The sequence below is a fragment of the Halyomorpha halys genome, unplaced genomic scaffold (assembly GCF_000696795.3).
Source record: "Halyomorpha halys isolate HHAL.00 unplaced genomic scaffold, Hhal_1.1 Scaffold267.1, whole genome shotgun sequence".
NCBI lineage: Eukaryota > Metazoa > Arthropoda > Insecta > Hemiptera > Pentatomidae > Halyomorpha > Halyomorpha halys.
Window position 1 is genome coordinate 973,208 of NW_027111312.1, and position 14,105 is coordinate 987,312.

The 14,105-nt window shown below is 29.9% G+C and overlaps 1 protein-coding gene across 1 annotated transcript in view; it reads right to left on the reverse strand.

Annotated features, from left to right (window-relative positions):
• Nucleotides 1-73: 73 nt before the first annotated feature.
• LOC106680547 (lipase 1) overlaps nt 74-14,105 on the reverse strand; it is a gene marked incomplete at its 3' end in the record, with an annotated part of 69,755 nt that continues 55,723 nt past the window's right edge. The window contains 4 exon segments of the mRNA XM_067049324.1: nt 74-229; nt 2,332-2,575; nt 2,852-2,966; nt 4,604-4,790. Of these exon segments, the coding sequence (XP_066905425.1) occupies nt 74-229; nt 2,332-2,575; nt 2,852-2,966; nt 4,604-4,790 (702 nt within the window).

The window sequence follows — 14,105 nt, forward strand, 5'->3', positions numbered from 1 at the left end:
TTTTTTTAATATTTTATAATATTTATTATAAAAACCCAAGCAAAGAATCATATGTAATTCAAAAAACGTTTACCTGATCAAGTTCGCTTGTAAGTCCAAATACTTGGTCATATACTTGAAGACAAACAGGAAGAAGCCTAGATTTAGGTTTACAAAATATCTGGTTTATAGCGAGAGTTGTGTTTGAGCGGGGAAACACTTCAAATACATGAAGAGTACGCCATTGCCTCTAAAAAATAAACTGGTATAAATAAAATAGTGTGCATAATAATACAATTTATTTATCATAAATTAAGAAATGAAATTGATTCTGATAATTAGTCTACCTTATTGTAGAAAATAGATTTTATTATTTTGTTTGTAAAATAAAACGGCAGATGGCGACACTGCTCTGCCATGGGATAGTTTGGCATTCTTTGGGGCTAGAACAGTCTGTCGTAGCTATTGGTGAAACATACTCTTTGTCTTTATTAATAAAACCCTCCCTTAATTCCACAATATACCTTTGCTGAATCAATTGGAGGTCTTTGAGCAAATTACAGTTTCCTAAGGATCCAAAATTATTAAGACAAACAACAAACTAATTGTAATGCAAGACATGATCAAAATATGGCAAATTAATGCCTCTCATTCAGTTTGGAACTTTTATAGAAATCAATAAAATGCATTTTAAGAATGTGTTGAGAAAATAGGATGTGGAAATGAACACAAATTAAACAGCAATGGTTTCATAAAAAATATAAGCATGGAAAGAAAACTAGAGCAAATTGAGAAGTCATAGAGAACACATACAACAAACAAGTTGTTTTAGGAATGATTTTAGCAATTCTTTAAAAATAGCATGAAAGAAAATTAGAAAATTTCTAGGATCTAATAGATAAAACTTCAATATCACTCCCAATTCATTATCACACAGTGATATAAAGTAAAACACAGATGAGTAAGAAATTGGTCTGGTTTTTACGATAATGTTTGACACACAGATACTACAATTCTGAAGAAAGTACATATTAGCCCAGAACCTTATACTTTTTTCTAAACCGCTAACAATCCCCATATAATTGGAAGTCGTGATTATTATGAGAATTCTTAGGTTGATCTGTTCTTTGACAAGTTATATTAAAGTTCTCTGTTAGTTCTTAGTAAAAGTTGAGTTCCAAGAGCTGAACATAGTGTTAAATAACAAATACTGTGATAAATAACCAGACAAGTTACAAATTTATTATTTTGTATGACAGCAATATTGATTATAGAATTCTCCAATCCCCAAGAGAGATTTAATTTTAATGAAGAAGATTCTTTAGGCAACCACCTAAAGTAGAAAACTGATTGTTAATGAATGATGTGCAAATTTTATTTTATTTTTGTAGCCTCGAATTGATAGAAAAGTATACAATCATTTTATCTAAAATTTTAATCAAGGATTGGTTACGCTCCTTTATGAAACATGATTGGTTGTGCATGAGCATTTTTCTTACATGTTAGATTTTACATAATTTTCTTTTTAGTAAGTTAAATTATTGTTTTAATTTATATGATATAGAAGTACAAATCAGAATCCATCTAATAAAAAAGCTAAAGGATTGTTTAGGATAATACGATTGAACATTCCAATTGAACATAAATGAACGCTTGTGTGTTTTACATAAATATAAAAATTCTCAGGAATGAAAAAAAATGGATGTTACTAATCAAAAAATTTAACATTACGATACAATTAAGTCAAAATTATAGGTACCATTATTAGAATAGATAATGTTAATTAATTTAAATAAAGATTATTTCATTATATTAGATTCAGTTGTAGTATTGATAAAGAAAACTCTACAAATGCTCAATGCACCGACAAATTTTACAGTTCTTGGAATTTTTTTTCATTCTTCCGTTCTTTTCCTTTGTGGGTATATCCCAGAAAAACCTCCTTGCTTTGGCAAACAAATCTTGTCTCCGTTTCATTACCAGTAACCATTTTAAATATACTTATTTCAGGTGCCGATCTCATTTACTCAGTTGGTCACACCATGAATAATTTGCTCACACGCTTGGTTATTTTACTCAACAATTTGTAAGGATGAGTCAGGTCAATATTCTTTATCTAAAACTAAATTCTCCCTGTTATAGATAAACAAAACACAATTAGATAAAATCACAATAAAAAATAATGATATACATAGGATTTTTCTCTGAGCATGAGCAAAATACTCACAATCTGAACTAAGATGAAATTGGGTAAGATGAAAACTTAACTTTTGAGTAAGCTATCCTTTCTTTTTTCTACATAAGGTAAAAAAAAATACTTCATGTTAAGTAATAAACAGAGGAAATGAATACCATGATTGATGCAATCATACTGAAGGTCGCTAATATAACACTGCTGAGCTGAGGAGAAGACACATAGGGAGCAATAGTAATCCCTGCTCGAATCTTGTTGTTGTATTCAGGTCTAGAGGCTCCCATTACAAAGAAAACAGTACCTCCTAATGAGTAGCCAATGTAGAAAATTTTCTTATGACCTGTCTCTAGACGAATATAATCTATCATTGCTGGTACATCATAGTAACCATATTCATGAAAACTGAACAAAAGAAACAGAAATACAGTTTTACTAATTACTTAAAAGTGTTAAAATTAGTTGTATATAAGAACATGCACTCATACTTAATTTTTTTTTTTTAAGAATTAATTTATTGTTATTTACAACAAGTAAATATACTTAATTTGAATGAACAAGAATATAACTTTATACCTGACCTAGGTGAATGGAATTAATATATATACTGTGAAATTCATATGAGTATGAATGAAATTAATTCAGGTGAAATAATGTTAATTAATTGATGTTAAAACTCACCTGAAATCCCAAAAATCAGGGTCTTCTGGACTTAAGTGAGCATGACTTCTGGAATAAGCATTTCCTCTCAAATCACCTAACCAGACGTCATAACCTTTGTCTGCCAAGATAGAAGCTAAAATAATTAATATTCATGATAAGCAAAATGATATTTAAATCAATACAATAGTGACTATATCACTACATAAATGTAATGTTATGACATAACAAAACAGTGTTTTTTTAACAAAATCATAAAAGATTTTTTCCTTTAAAAGATGACATGGTTCTATAAGACGTAAATTATTATTCAATATCAGTTTTCTAAAATTATTTACTCTTTAATATTAGCTTATTATTGCATTAAAGATAGAATACCAGAAGATTCATTAAATCAAAATTTTTTCTTCATTTTTTTATTCCCTTTCTCTTAATTCAATGTGTACGTTTGATTACAGCTTCCTACAATTTCACCATAATGCAGTTTTAGGATCAATTCACCTGAATAGATGAAATATTTTACCTGAAAATAACTCTTTCCCCACCCCTTGATAGGTCTTTTTTATGTTATATCTTAAAAGAAATGAAGAGTACTTATATGGCTTAGAACATTCCCCTGTTATATTCAATTCTATTTACTCTGATTTCACCCTTTTGATTTACTTCATGTTGCCTTCATTACCTTGATCAAATCATGAGTAATAATTTTTAGATGTTAGCGTATTCCCTAATTTCTCTACTTAGAAAATCAATGATTCTCATTTCATCTTCTCCATTCTTAAAGTGTAACTAAGCCAATACATGTAGACATTTGTTTTCTATAGTCAGTAGATGGCTACATATATTGGCTCATCATTCCATGAATTTCGCAAGTAAACTACTACCTTTATCCTCCTCATTAGTTGCTAAGTTTTATTATAATTTTCAATAATGCAATTACAATGATATTAAGCATTGCATGCTCCAATGGTTTCATCAATATTTATGAAAGCTACTCATTGTGGGAAGTTAAGTCGAGGAATTTTGACAAAATAAAACCTTACTTGCAGTTTGCTTATATATATTTAAATTATAAGTATAGTGGTTATTGACACATCATAAGGAGCAAGCAAAAGTAGCTAAATCAGAACTCAGTGATGGGAGAGAAGGAAATAACTCACTCTATGGTACTTCATCGTTTGACTTCAGAGATGGGCAAAAATTAGCTATAGTTGAAACTAATAGCTAAAATTGCCATGGATACAATATTTATTTATCAATGGTTCATTAATGTCAAACAGCACTATCTACAAAAATACAATTTTTTAGAAATTATTTCTTAAGAATTGGAAACATGGAGTACTTATTAATGTGAGACAATTTTTAGTTAAATAAAAATATATATTAAAAAAAATCTTAACTACAAAATGTAATATATATTTCAATTTCAAAGAACATTATTTTATGATGAGGTGGTTATGTTGTCAAAAAAATATATGTACATATTATTTGACATTAAGGTGAAGAATTCAATAAAAAATGAATTTGAAGTGAATAAATTGGAGGATTACTGAGATGTGAAGACCACTGAGCTGTTAGAACAGCCATCTATTCCAAAGGCATACCCAAACATTTTTACCAATGAATCGTTACTTGAGTGTAATATCGTGCCTTACGGCTTACCAGCCATTTTACATATTCCACCATTTCAATTTTTTTTTTCGTTAAGTTTATTGTTAAGATAGATATTATACGCAATCAAAAACAGTTCAGAGATTATGTTTACATATTTACCTAAATCGTGATCCCTGCCATAGAGCAGCCATTGGTCGGAAGCAGAGAGAAGGCCGTGGATGAGAAGGACCGGAGGCCCGTAGGGGAGACCTCGGGAGTGAACCCTGTGGAGGGACAAGATGTAGCCGTCTTCGGTCTTTGCCTGCCGGCGACTGCACTCTTGTCCACGCCGTTCTATCCTTTGACACTGGAACAAACAAATGATGTAAAGCATATAGAATGTAAGTAAATACATCCAAAAACTCGTAATTCCTCTTTTATTTCTGAAGAACTTTTTTAAATCTGTGACAACTGCCAAAGAGATATTACCTCATAATCGTTTGTATGAACGTTAAAACTTCTCAATTATTTTTAAAAAATGTATGCTATCGGAATCTTGCGAAAAGCCAGAGTCAAAATCCTGAAACGTTCAAATTTGGGTTGTTTATTTTCACCAAAACTTTAATATGAACACTGCTGAAATAATTAAGATGAATGAATAGTTAAATTTATGAAAAAGGAGCTTTAGGTTTTTTTTTTTTTTTTTGCAAAATTGAAGCCGTCTTCATCCCATATTTATATTTTACACTGTAATTTACATCAATACAACCGAAATGAATAAATTATTTTTTTTTTTTTCCCAATCTGTCAGACCTTTACAGCTATATAATTAAAAAACGGGTGGACATATCTCAGAAATAGTTTACTTTTTTCCGAGTCTATACAAAACCTGTGCAAAATTTGAAGTAAATCTGAACTAGTAAGGTTCAAAACGTGGACTCGTCTTGTTTGTTACCCTCTAGGGTTGTAATGCCTGTGATTAAAACGTTTCAAAAAGTATGAATAAGTTTTTAATCACATTCTATGTTTTAGTGTTTTTTTGTTTTTTTAAGGAGAGTGTGAAACAGTATTATTAAACTTTTGGTTGAACTTCAGCGTTACCTTTTGCTTGTTATTGTAAAGGTACGGCAAGTCGTAACGTACTGTGTTGATTTTGACGTATTATAAATTCATAAAACAGCGGCCTACAATCGTATTTGTATGAATTAAATAGCAAGTTTTGCCCTTCCGTAGTATTTACATACAAATTATTATTTTTATGTTTTTGTTTACTAGTTCCTCCACTTTCACGACTTTCCTTACTAATCTGATGTGCGAAGTGCAATACAAAACTGATTTGCTCTCTCTTCACTAATATTAGTACATTTAAAATTTGTGTGTGAAATTAATCTAGCATGTTCTGGGAGAGGTATAGTTTTCGAGTTATTTTGAAGACCGATAAAAAGTAAACAGAATTCCATAAGAACCTGCTGTATTTGAACAATATTTTAAAAACAATAGTAAACAGTTAATAACTTTTCTATTAAGGGGCCAATTTCGTTGTCTTATTTTTTGTTTTTGTTTTTTTGTAGAGAGTTTAATTACGTCTATCATTGAAGATTTTTCTGCAACACAGATGGAGTATTTTAACAGCTTCAAACTTTTTCGGGACATGAACCATTTTGCATTAATAAATACACCTCCACATACAGAAATACACTTTTGGAGGTCCCTTTGTTCAAATATTCAAAGCTCTCAAAATGGTCTGTATGTGTATGAAAACGGCCAAACTCGAAAATGAAGAGTCGTGCAAAGATGAAATCACATTTTAAAGCCGGAACAGACTTGGAATATTACAACAACTTTTTCGATAAAATTTACAGGCCGGAAATGCCACTTATCACACTCTTTCGATTTTCTAGAAAACTACTGAAACGATTTTGAGTAAACTCGGTGCATCAGTGTACAATTAAATGGTCTCTAATACCATCCAGGTCTTGCCCTCACTGAAATAGTTTGACAGGACTAAATGCCGAATTTTCAAAATGGCTTCCGCTAAAGTAATTTTAATTTTGTTTTTTGAAATAATTAACCATTCTATACTTTTATTGGTAATAAAAAATGGATTCATATGAACTGTGAACGAATTGATAATTATTTTTAGGAAATAATATATACGTATTATATATCATTGGAAAGCCAACGATTTTAGAAATAATAGTATTTAACATATGAAGTTGTAGAATGTAATGAGGACTTACAAAAAGCCCGTGTAAGAAAAGCCTACTCTAACAGAAGTCTTATCACGGCGGATGCATGCGTTTTCGCCAGTCTGATAATGTTTTCTTGTCACCATAGTTATAAATCATACCATAGTTATAATTATTTTTTTAAATATTGCTTAACCTATATATGAGCTTTCTTTTTGATAGGATGATTAACTCCATAAAACAATTCTTAGTTTTTTCAATATGGATTCTATAATGATACAAATGGTTAAGAACAGAATTTAAATCTCACTAAACTGTTATGTTTTTGTCATACTTTATATAAAAAAAAAAAATCAAAATTTTGCTGGTGGAAATATTAGTAAAATTACTTTTCAAAAAACTGTTGATATCCGAGTTAGTAAATCTAACTGTTGAAAATTAGTGCAAGGAACTATTGCCATTTTGAATTATTATAAAAATATCAGTTCTAAAAAGATCGAAGATAAATTCAAACTCAAAATAGGGTGACAAGTAAAAGTTTTATGATGCTCACAGAGGTTCAAAATTCGCGGCATGTTTATTTTATTCATGAACCATAAAGAGGATCTTCACGAAACTACAGACCGACATTGCTACATATCTCTATCCTTCTACGATAAATTCATTCATGATATCTGAGAAGTAATTTATAATTAAATGAGAAGTTCTTGAGAAGAGGAAGATAATTAGTTGACGTTATGTGATGATTGTAGGAAGATAATCCGGGTGGCAGGTAAAATTATTTATTAGTAACCGACGTTTCCCCCTGATGAAGTCCTAAAAATTGGAGCGAAACGCCGGTTTCTTATAAATAGTTTATCTGCAGGTATTGTACCTTTCTTGGCAACCACCCAGACCTTACTCTAACAAATCAAATTTCTTATCCCTTATTAAACCATGGATTACCAGCATGAAGCTTTGAAATATTACATTTTTTATTTTATTCAATTAATTAATTTTTGTTATAATTTGAAAATGTGAATGGTAAGAATACAGTTGGGTTGGAGACAAAGAGCGACGAACTAACGAGGCAAAGCCGAGAGACTGCAGCGACAAGTGCCCCCACTGCAGCGGTTAGAAAGTGGGGACCAACTGGGTCAGTGGTGACTTTCTCCAAAGTGTAAGTGACATACTTCTCCAGAGCATTGTCATCTTCGCAAGGTCACTCATCATCTTGTTCTCCTCCTGGTTCCTGCCCAAACCTATGGCTAGCTGGAACCTCAGCGTCTGCCAATATACAGGAGATCGGTATATTCTTAATGCCTGTATTAATAGACCTGAGTATACGTTCTTGAAATCTACACCCTTTTTGAAAATTTCGTTAATTTTTATCTTAAACTATTTTTTTTTTCTTTTAGCTTAATAATTATTTTATTCTACAGCTAAATAACAATGCTGCATTCGAGAAAACAAGTAAATTGGAATATTATTTATCCCAATGTGCAGGCTTTGTTGCGAAAAGTTAAATATTAATTTTTTATTTCTAAATCTATACATCTTATATGCCCTAACATTTTGAACCAGATGTAGAACAGGACTGCGTTTACTTTCAGAAGCTTTCCAAATCTTTTTCACTGTCCCCTTTTACATTAGCTAAACGTTGCTATGGGAGAGTTTGGGAAGGGTGGCACCTATCTAATAATTTGAAAAATCAGAAATTTTTTTATATCAGAGCCTACATCATACTGAAAAAAAATATGGCAAAACATTTTATTCAAAGGGGATACTAAAATGTAAATTCAATACCTATACATCTGCAGTTGAGGAATTGGAAGTTAACTAATGTAATATTTGAGTAATAAAAAATAATTGTTATCAATTGTTAACATTTGCAGCAGTTAATAGTAAAGTTCAAATTCAAAAGGATTGGAAAAAATCAAATATTTTATCATTGATTCATTATTCATTCGAAAAAAGAGCACCACAATATGAAAAAGTATTCTTTTACAGTAGAAATGTTTCGAGTTATTAACGATTTATGGCTAGTCAGACCATCTTCAAATTCAAACTTGGTTAATCATTTCTATTTATAAATTCAATCACCTCATATATAGCATAAATGAAGAATATTTATAGGTATATATACCAAAGTAAAAATAAACAATTTATTTTTACTTTAGCTTCTAACAATGATAATTATTGTAATTGCGGTAAAAAATGAAATTAAAAATCTGGCATTTTTTCTCAACGGAATATATATATATATATATATATGAGTAAAAGATTTCCAGAAGGAAAAACGAATATTTTCGCAAGGTGGCACTCTTCTTCCAAATGAAGGGTATGCTTATAGGAAGTCTTTAGGAAATGATTTATTAATTAAATTCACTATTAAAATCATAAAATGACGGTCAACTAATCATTTTTTGGAGATGATTAACATTTAAATACTAACGAAAAAATATTTTTTAATATAATTGGTAAAACTAAAATATTTTAATATAGTTGAGAAATCCAGTCAATGATGTTGAGAAATATTAGATTTTGGCGCCCATTCCTTTCCACTTCAATGTATTGTTATAGTAATAAGGCCACTAACACCTCAGTATTAACACATGCTGTGTAAAAATTTATGTTTCGAAAGTGATTATCAATTAATACGGAGCTGTATACTTTTATTCCATGTTTTATTGTCATTCTGTTATACTCTACATTTTATATTTTTTTAAAAGAGTTTAATCCTCTCCTCTTCAAAGTATTGTTATTGCATGTTATAGAACTTCAATAACATTTCTAGAGGAAAAGATCTCGAGGCCATCTTCTTTTCAGACGCCTAGGAGGATTATTAGGTAATGAAGGAGAAACCAGGTTCGAAACAAGTGGATTTGGATGGTTGCGAAGTTTATCATGGAAGGATTGGTATCTGGTTCTGGCCGAATCGGCAACATATGGAACTTTGAGGTCCTGATGGATAACTTGATTTTTGACAAAGTAAGGATCATTAAGGATTTACGAAGGATTTTAGGTTTAGTGGAGCCCCAAAGCTCAACTCCGTATGTCCAGATAGGCCTTATAAAAGTAGATCAGTCTTTTGTAATGGATTGGCAGCTTAGACCGTCTGTCTAGTAAAGGTTGTGATAGTCGGAATCGACTAGCAGTCTCCAGTCTTGTATGAGGATTCCATGTCAGTCCATCCAGATGTAGTCCTAAGTAACGGATCTGTTCGACAGGAATAAGTGGGATATTCCGCTGAAAGATTAAGAATGTTTTCAATCTAAATATTTCGTTTTTATAATACCCTTATTAATTGATGTGCCAATACCATGTTATTTGGTTGTAAAATCATCTGCTCCTCGTCAACTTTTCATATAATTCTAGGTCATCTTTTAATTTAAAAATGATCTATTCCAAGTTTATGAGAAAACAAATTCAATGATTTCCAAATTTTATGAAGGACAAGTATTATGTATACTTCTTCTAATCTAGTCGAAGATTCGTTTTCTAATTAGCGTGTTAGAAATTAGGACTTCATAATATTGAAATTAGTAGTCATGGAGATTTCAGAATAATAATAAAGTAGAGTGTTTGAAGAAAAAATTTATGCAATGGATAAAAATATTATAATATAATGTTATAATAATTTTTGAAAGGAATCGTATGATTGATAAACGTTTGCGTTCACGAAGTTCTCCCAACACGCAAGCAGCCTCTCAGAACGTTGCTGGTTGCCTGGAGCAGTTCACTCGAATAATTTGCAATTATATAATTATAATGGCGTTATAATTTGATCGATTTATAATATCGATATCTGTTTCTAGATCTGAGAACATGAGTGAACAAATCTTTTTTTTAACCTACTTAAATACTTTTGGTGTTTCCTAATCCGGGACTGGTTAAAACAATTTCTCAATAATTTATTTTTAAATTTTATTTTCTGTAATGAACTAGTCCAGCTTAAAACCACAAGGTGTTGGGGCATATAGCACTCACGAAATCTTAATAGATGGTCATTTTATTGGTCAACTACCGACGAAAGGTTAAGACTATGTACAAATAATTATATTTAAAAAAAAAGTCTTCAAAACCTTACGTAACTTACTAGTTTTAAAATATTTCAGCGCCTAAAAAAGTAGAGCCATATTCTTTTTTTTTTCGTCCACTATTTTTCTTTCTTAAACTTAAATTTTGTTTTGGTTTTTGAGGGAACTTATTCCGATTCTATTCCTGGTTATAGTAAGTATTAAAACATTATTGATGTTATTTTTTCTATAGATATTTTTCACATTTCGTCTCAACAAAATTAAGTAAAAAATCGTTTTATGAAAAACTATAGGATAATTTAAAACAAAAAATCTTTTTTACCAAGTTCTTTGAAAGGTGAAAGTAACGTTTTCAATATTCCCACAATGACATATTAAATATTAAATTATGGCATAAATTATACACGGCTTAGTAAATATAAAATTTTTTTATGATGTTTTTATTGTTACCCATAGAATCAATGTGAGGAGATATTCGGGGTATGCGGTCAATGGAGTTCTAATGACCACAAATATGTGAAACGTGTTTTGTTTGTTTAGGCCTAAATTTCATCCCTTCTTCATAGCTAAAAAAACAAAACGTTAAAACAATCGAAATATTGTAAATATTATGACATGGAATCCTCATAAAAGACTAAAAAGACAGGAAATTGCTCGTAGATTTCGATTATTACAACATTTACTAGACAAACGGTCTAAATTGCCAATCCATTACAAAAGACTATTATAAGGCCTATCTGGACATACGGAGTTGAGCTTTGGGGCTCCACTAAACCATCAAATTCCTCCCAAGTCCAATCCTTACAGTCCAAAATCCTTCGTAAAATCCCTAATGCTCCTTACTTTGTCACAAATCAAGTCATCCATCAAGACCTCAATGTTCCATATGTTGCCGATTTGGCCAAAACCAGATACCATGTCCTTATGTCACCTACAGCAAATTTACTTGATGTATATTTATTTATACAGTTATAAATAACAATTAACAATATATTAAAAAAAAAAATAAAGTCAAGAAGGAAAAAATAAAATTCCTTAGATATATCACTGCTTTTCAAAATAAAAACCATGTACTTATATTATTTTGTTATGATAAGGTGCTGTAAGACAGATTTATATTCATCTCGTTTGGAGTAATTAGATTGATTTAGAAAAGTTTACTAATAACTATTCAGGAGGGATGCTCCAGTTTGGAATATATTCATTTGAAACCATTTACAGCTTGCACAAAAAGAAAATTAATATTAATAAAACAAATAATTTTGGTATTTGAAACTCCAAGTATTTAGTAAAGGTTGCTAAGTAAGCCATACAATATGGCCACGATGAACTCAGTAGGTGAAATGAAAAAGAGCATCCAGAACTTGTATAGACAGCTTCCGGATATAACTGACCCATTTCGACCGGTTTCTTTGAGAATGCGGTGGTTACATGATTTAAAATCTTTATTTTTATATTTAGCTTTTAGACAATGATAACAATATAATTTTTCACTCATTTATTTTTCGAATCATCTAAAATTGAAAGAGAGATGTTATTCAATTATTTGGAGTATCATCCATGGAGAATTTCCTAAAATTTAATTTACTGAAAGAAAAATAAATTATCTATTTATTAAGGTCGTTAGACTAAATTATACGTTATGCTAATAAATTCTTTATATATTTTAGATTATACCGAACATATATTTTCTTAAATGAAACGAACGCAGAGGCAAATAAACTGTTCAAGAAGTATGAATAAACATTCATAATCCTTTTCGTAATGTAGTAATATCTGGGTTTTTTTTAAAAGTTTAAAATATTGGATGGTCACTTAATATTTCTTGGTGGTTTCCAGTACTTTAATCGAAACTTGAATAATCAGATCGAAATTGTAATCAATGTAATAATCCTAGCTAAAAATAGTATAAAAGTCAATTTTTATGTAATAATTACTGCTAGCTGATATAAACCTAAAGTTATATTGCCATGGCGCTAAGCACTTGTGTGTCACTGTGTCAGTAAGGAACTCATAGATTACATAATAGACAGACACTCGAGCGGACAGATTATCTAAGTTGAAAACTAAACTGATTTCTCTGTCGTTATCCTCCTTGCCCACTCTTCCTAAGTAAAAACATATACTGTGAAAACAAAAACGGCTTTTCTTGAACGATTAAGATTTAATTTCAAGTGAGTTGAAGGTAAGTTGGTCTATAATGGATTTTTTTTTATGACTAGGCTTTGATGACTAGGCGTTAATAATTATTAACTTTGATAAGGGTGTAGTAATAGAATATTGTATGTATAAACGTTTTAAGACCGGTTTTGAGTTAAAACCTGTTTGATGTAACCCAAAATGTCATATCTCTCTCTCCGATTAAAGATGTTTTTTTTTTTTTTTGTGTGTGCTATGCACATATGCCACAAAAAAAAATGTTTCATATGTACTTTATTTTTAACCGATTTTTCAAAAAGTTGATTTAAACGGATTTTATGATGATAAAGATATTTGGAATTAATTACATAATTTTACTTCCGATCTTAATTTTTCACTATTCCGAAGTATAACGTTATTCTTCCATCTATCCACTATATCATACTCCTAAAACATATTCATTAGATAATAATATATTAATATTAATACTTAAGAATATTAATAGACACATTTGTAATATTTTAAAACCATCGATTTTTCGGAGTTTTATTTAGTTTAACCAACGCTTCTTCAGAGCGATGTAAGACCCTTCGCCATTATCAAAACTGCAACATGTATATTTTAAAAAAAAATGATTTCAATAAAACTTTAACCGGACCATAAGCTAATTAAATATGAAGGCCTTTTTAAGAAACTTGACTGACATTTAATTAATTTGTTTCTTTATTTTCCAAACATAGTAAGCCATTATTCGACCTTTATAATCTTTTAAAGCTTTAAACGTTATTAACGCATCTAATTATGTCGTTTCATAGACAAACAGGCAAAGGCTAGAAATGGGTTCTTATGACCGTTGAAAACCGTGCATCGAAAATTTGATTTGAAAGTAAAAATATTAGTGTGTATATCGTTTAATAAACCTAAAACTTTTTCGCCCCTCCTATGAAATTTCATTTTTGCAATAACTTTCTTTTAATTTTTTTAAATTTAATTCATTACACCGTTGTCAGTTTATAGAAATCAATTTTCCATCGTATACGGATACCAAAATAAATTTATTTAGAATTGTCAATAATTGTTTACAGTAACTTTATAATCAATAATTATAAACACTTTTGATAAAGCCAAGCTGATATAATTTAATAAAATTATTGCAATTTTCAGGTTTTTCAAGTTAGAATACAACTGTTCATCCAGTTCATCAAGATAATCTACAATAACAATACTAGAATAATAACAACATACATTAAAAAAAGAGCAATTTTTTTTTCAGTGAAAACCAACAAATACATTGTCTCTTGATTAAAAATAAAATATAAATAATCATGATTTTAT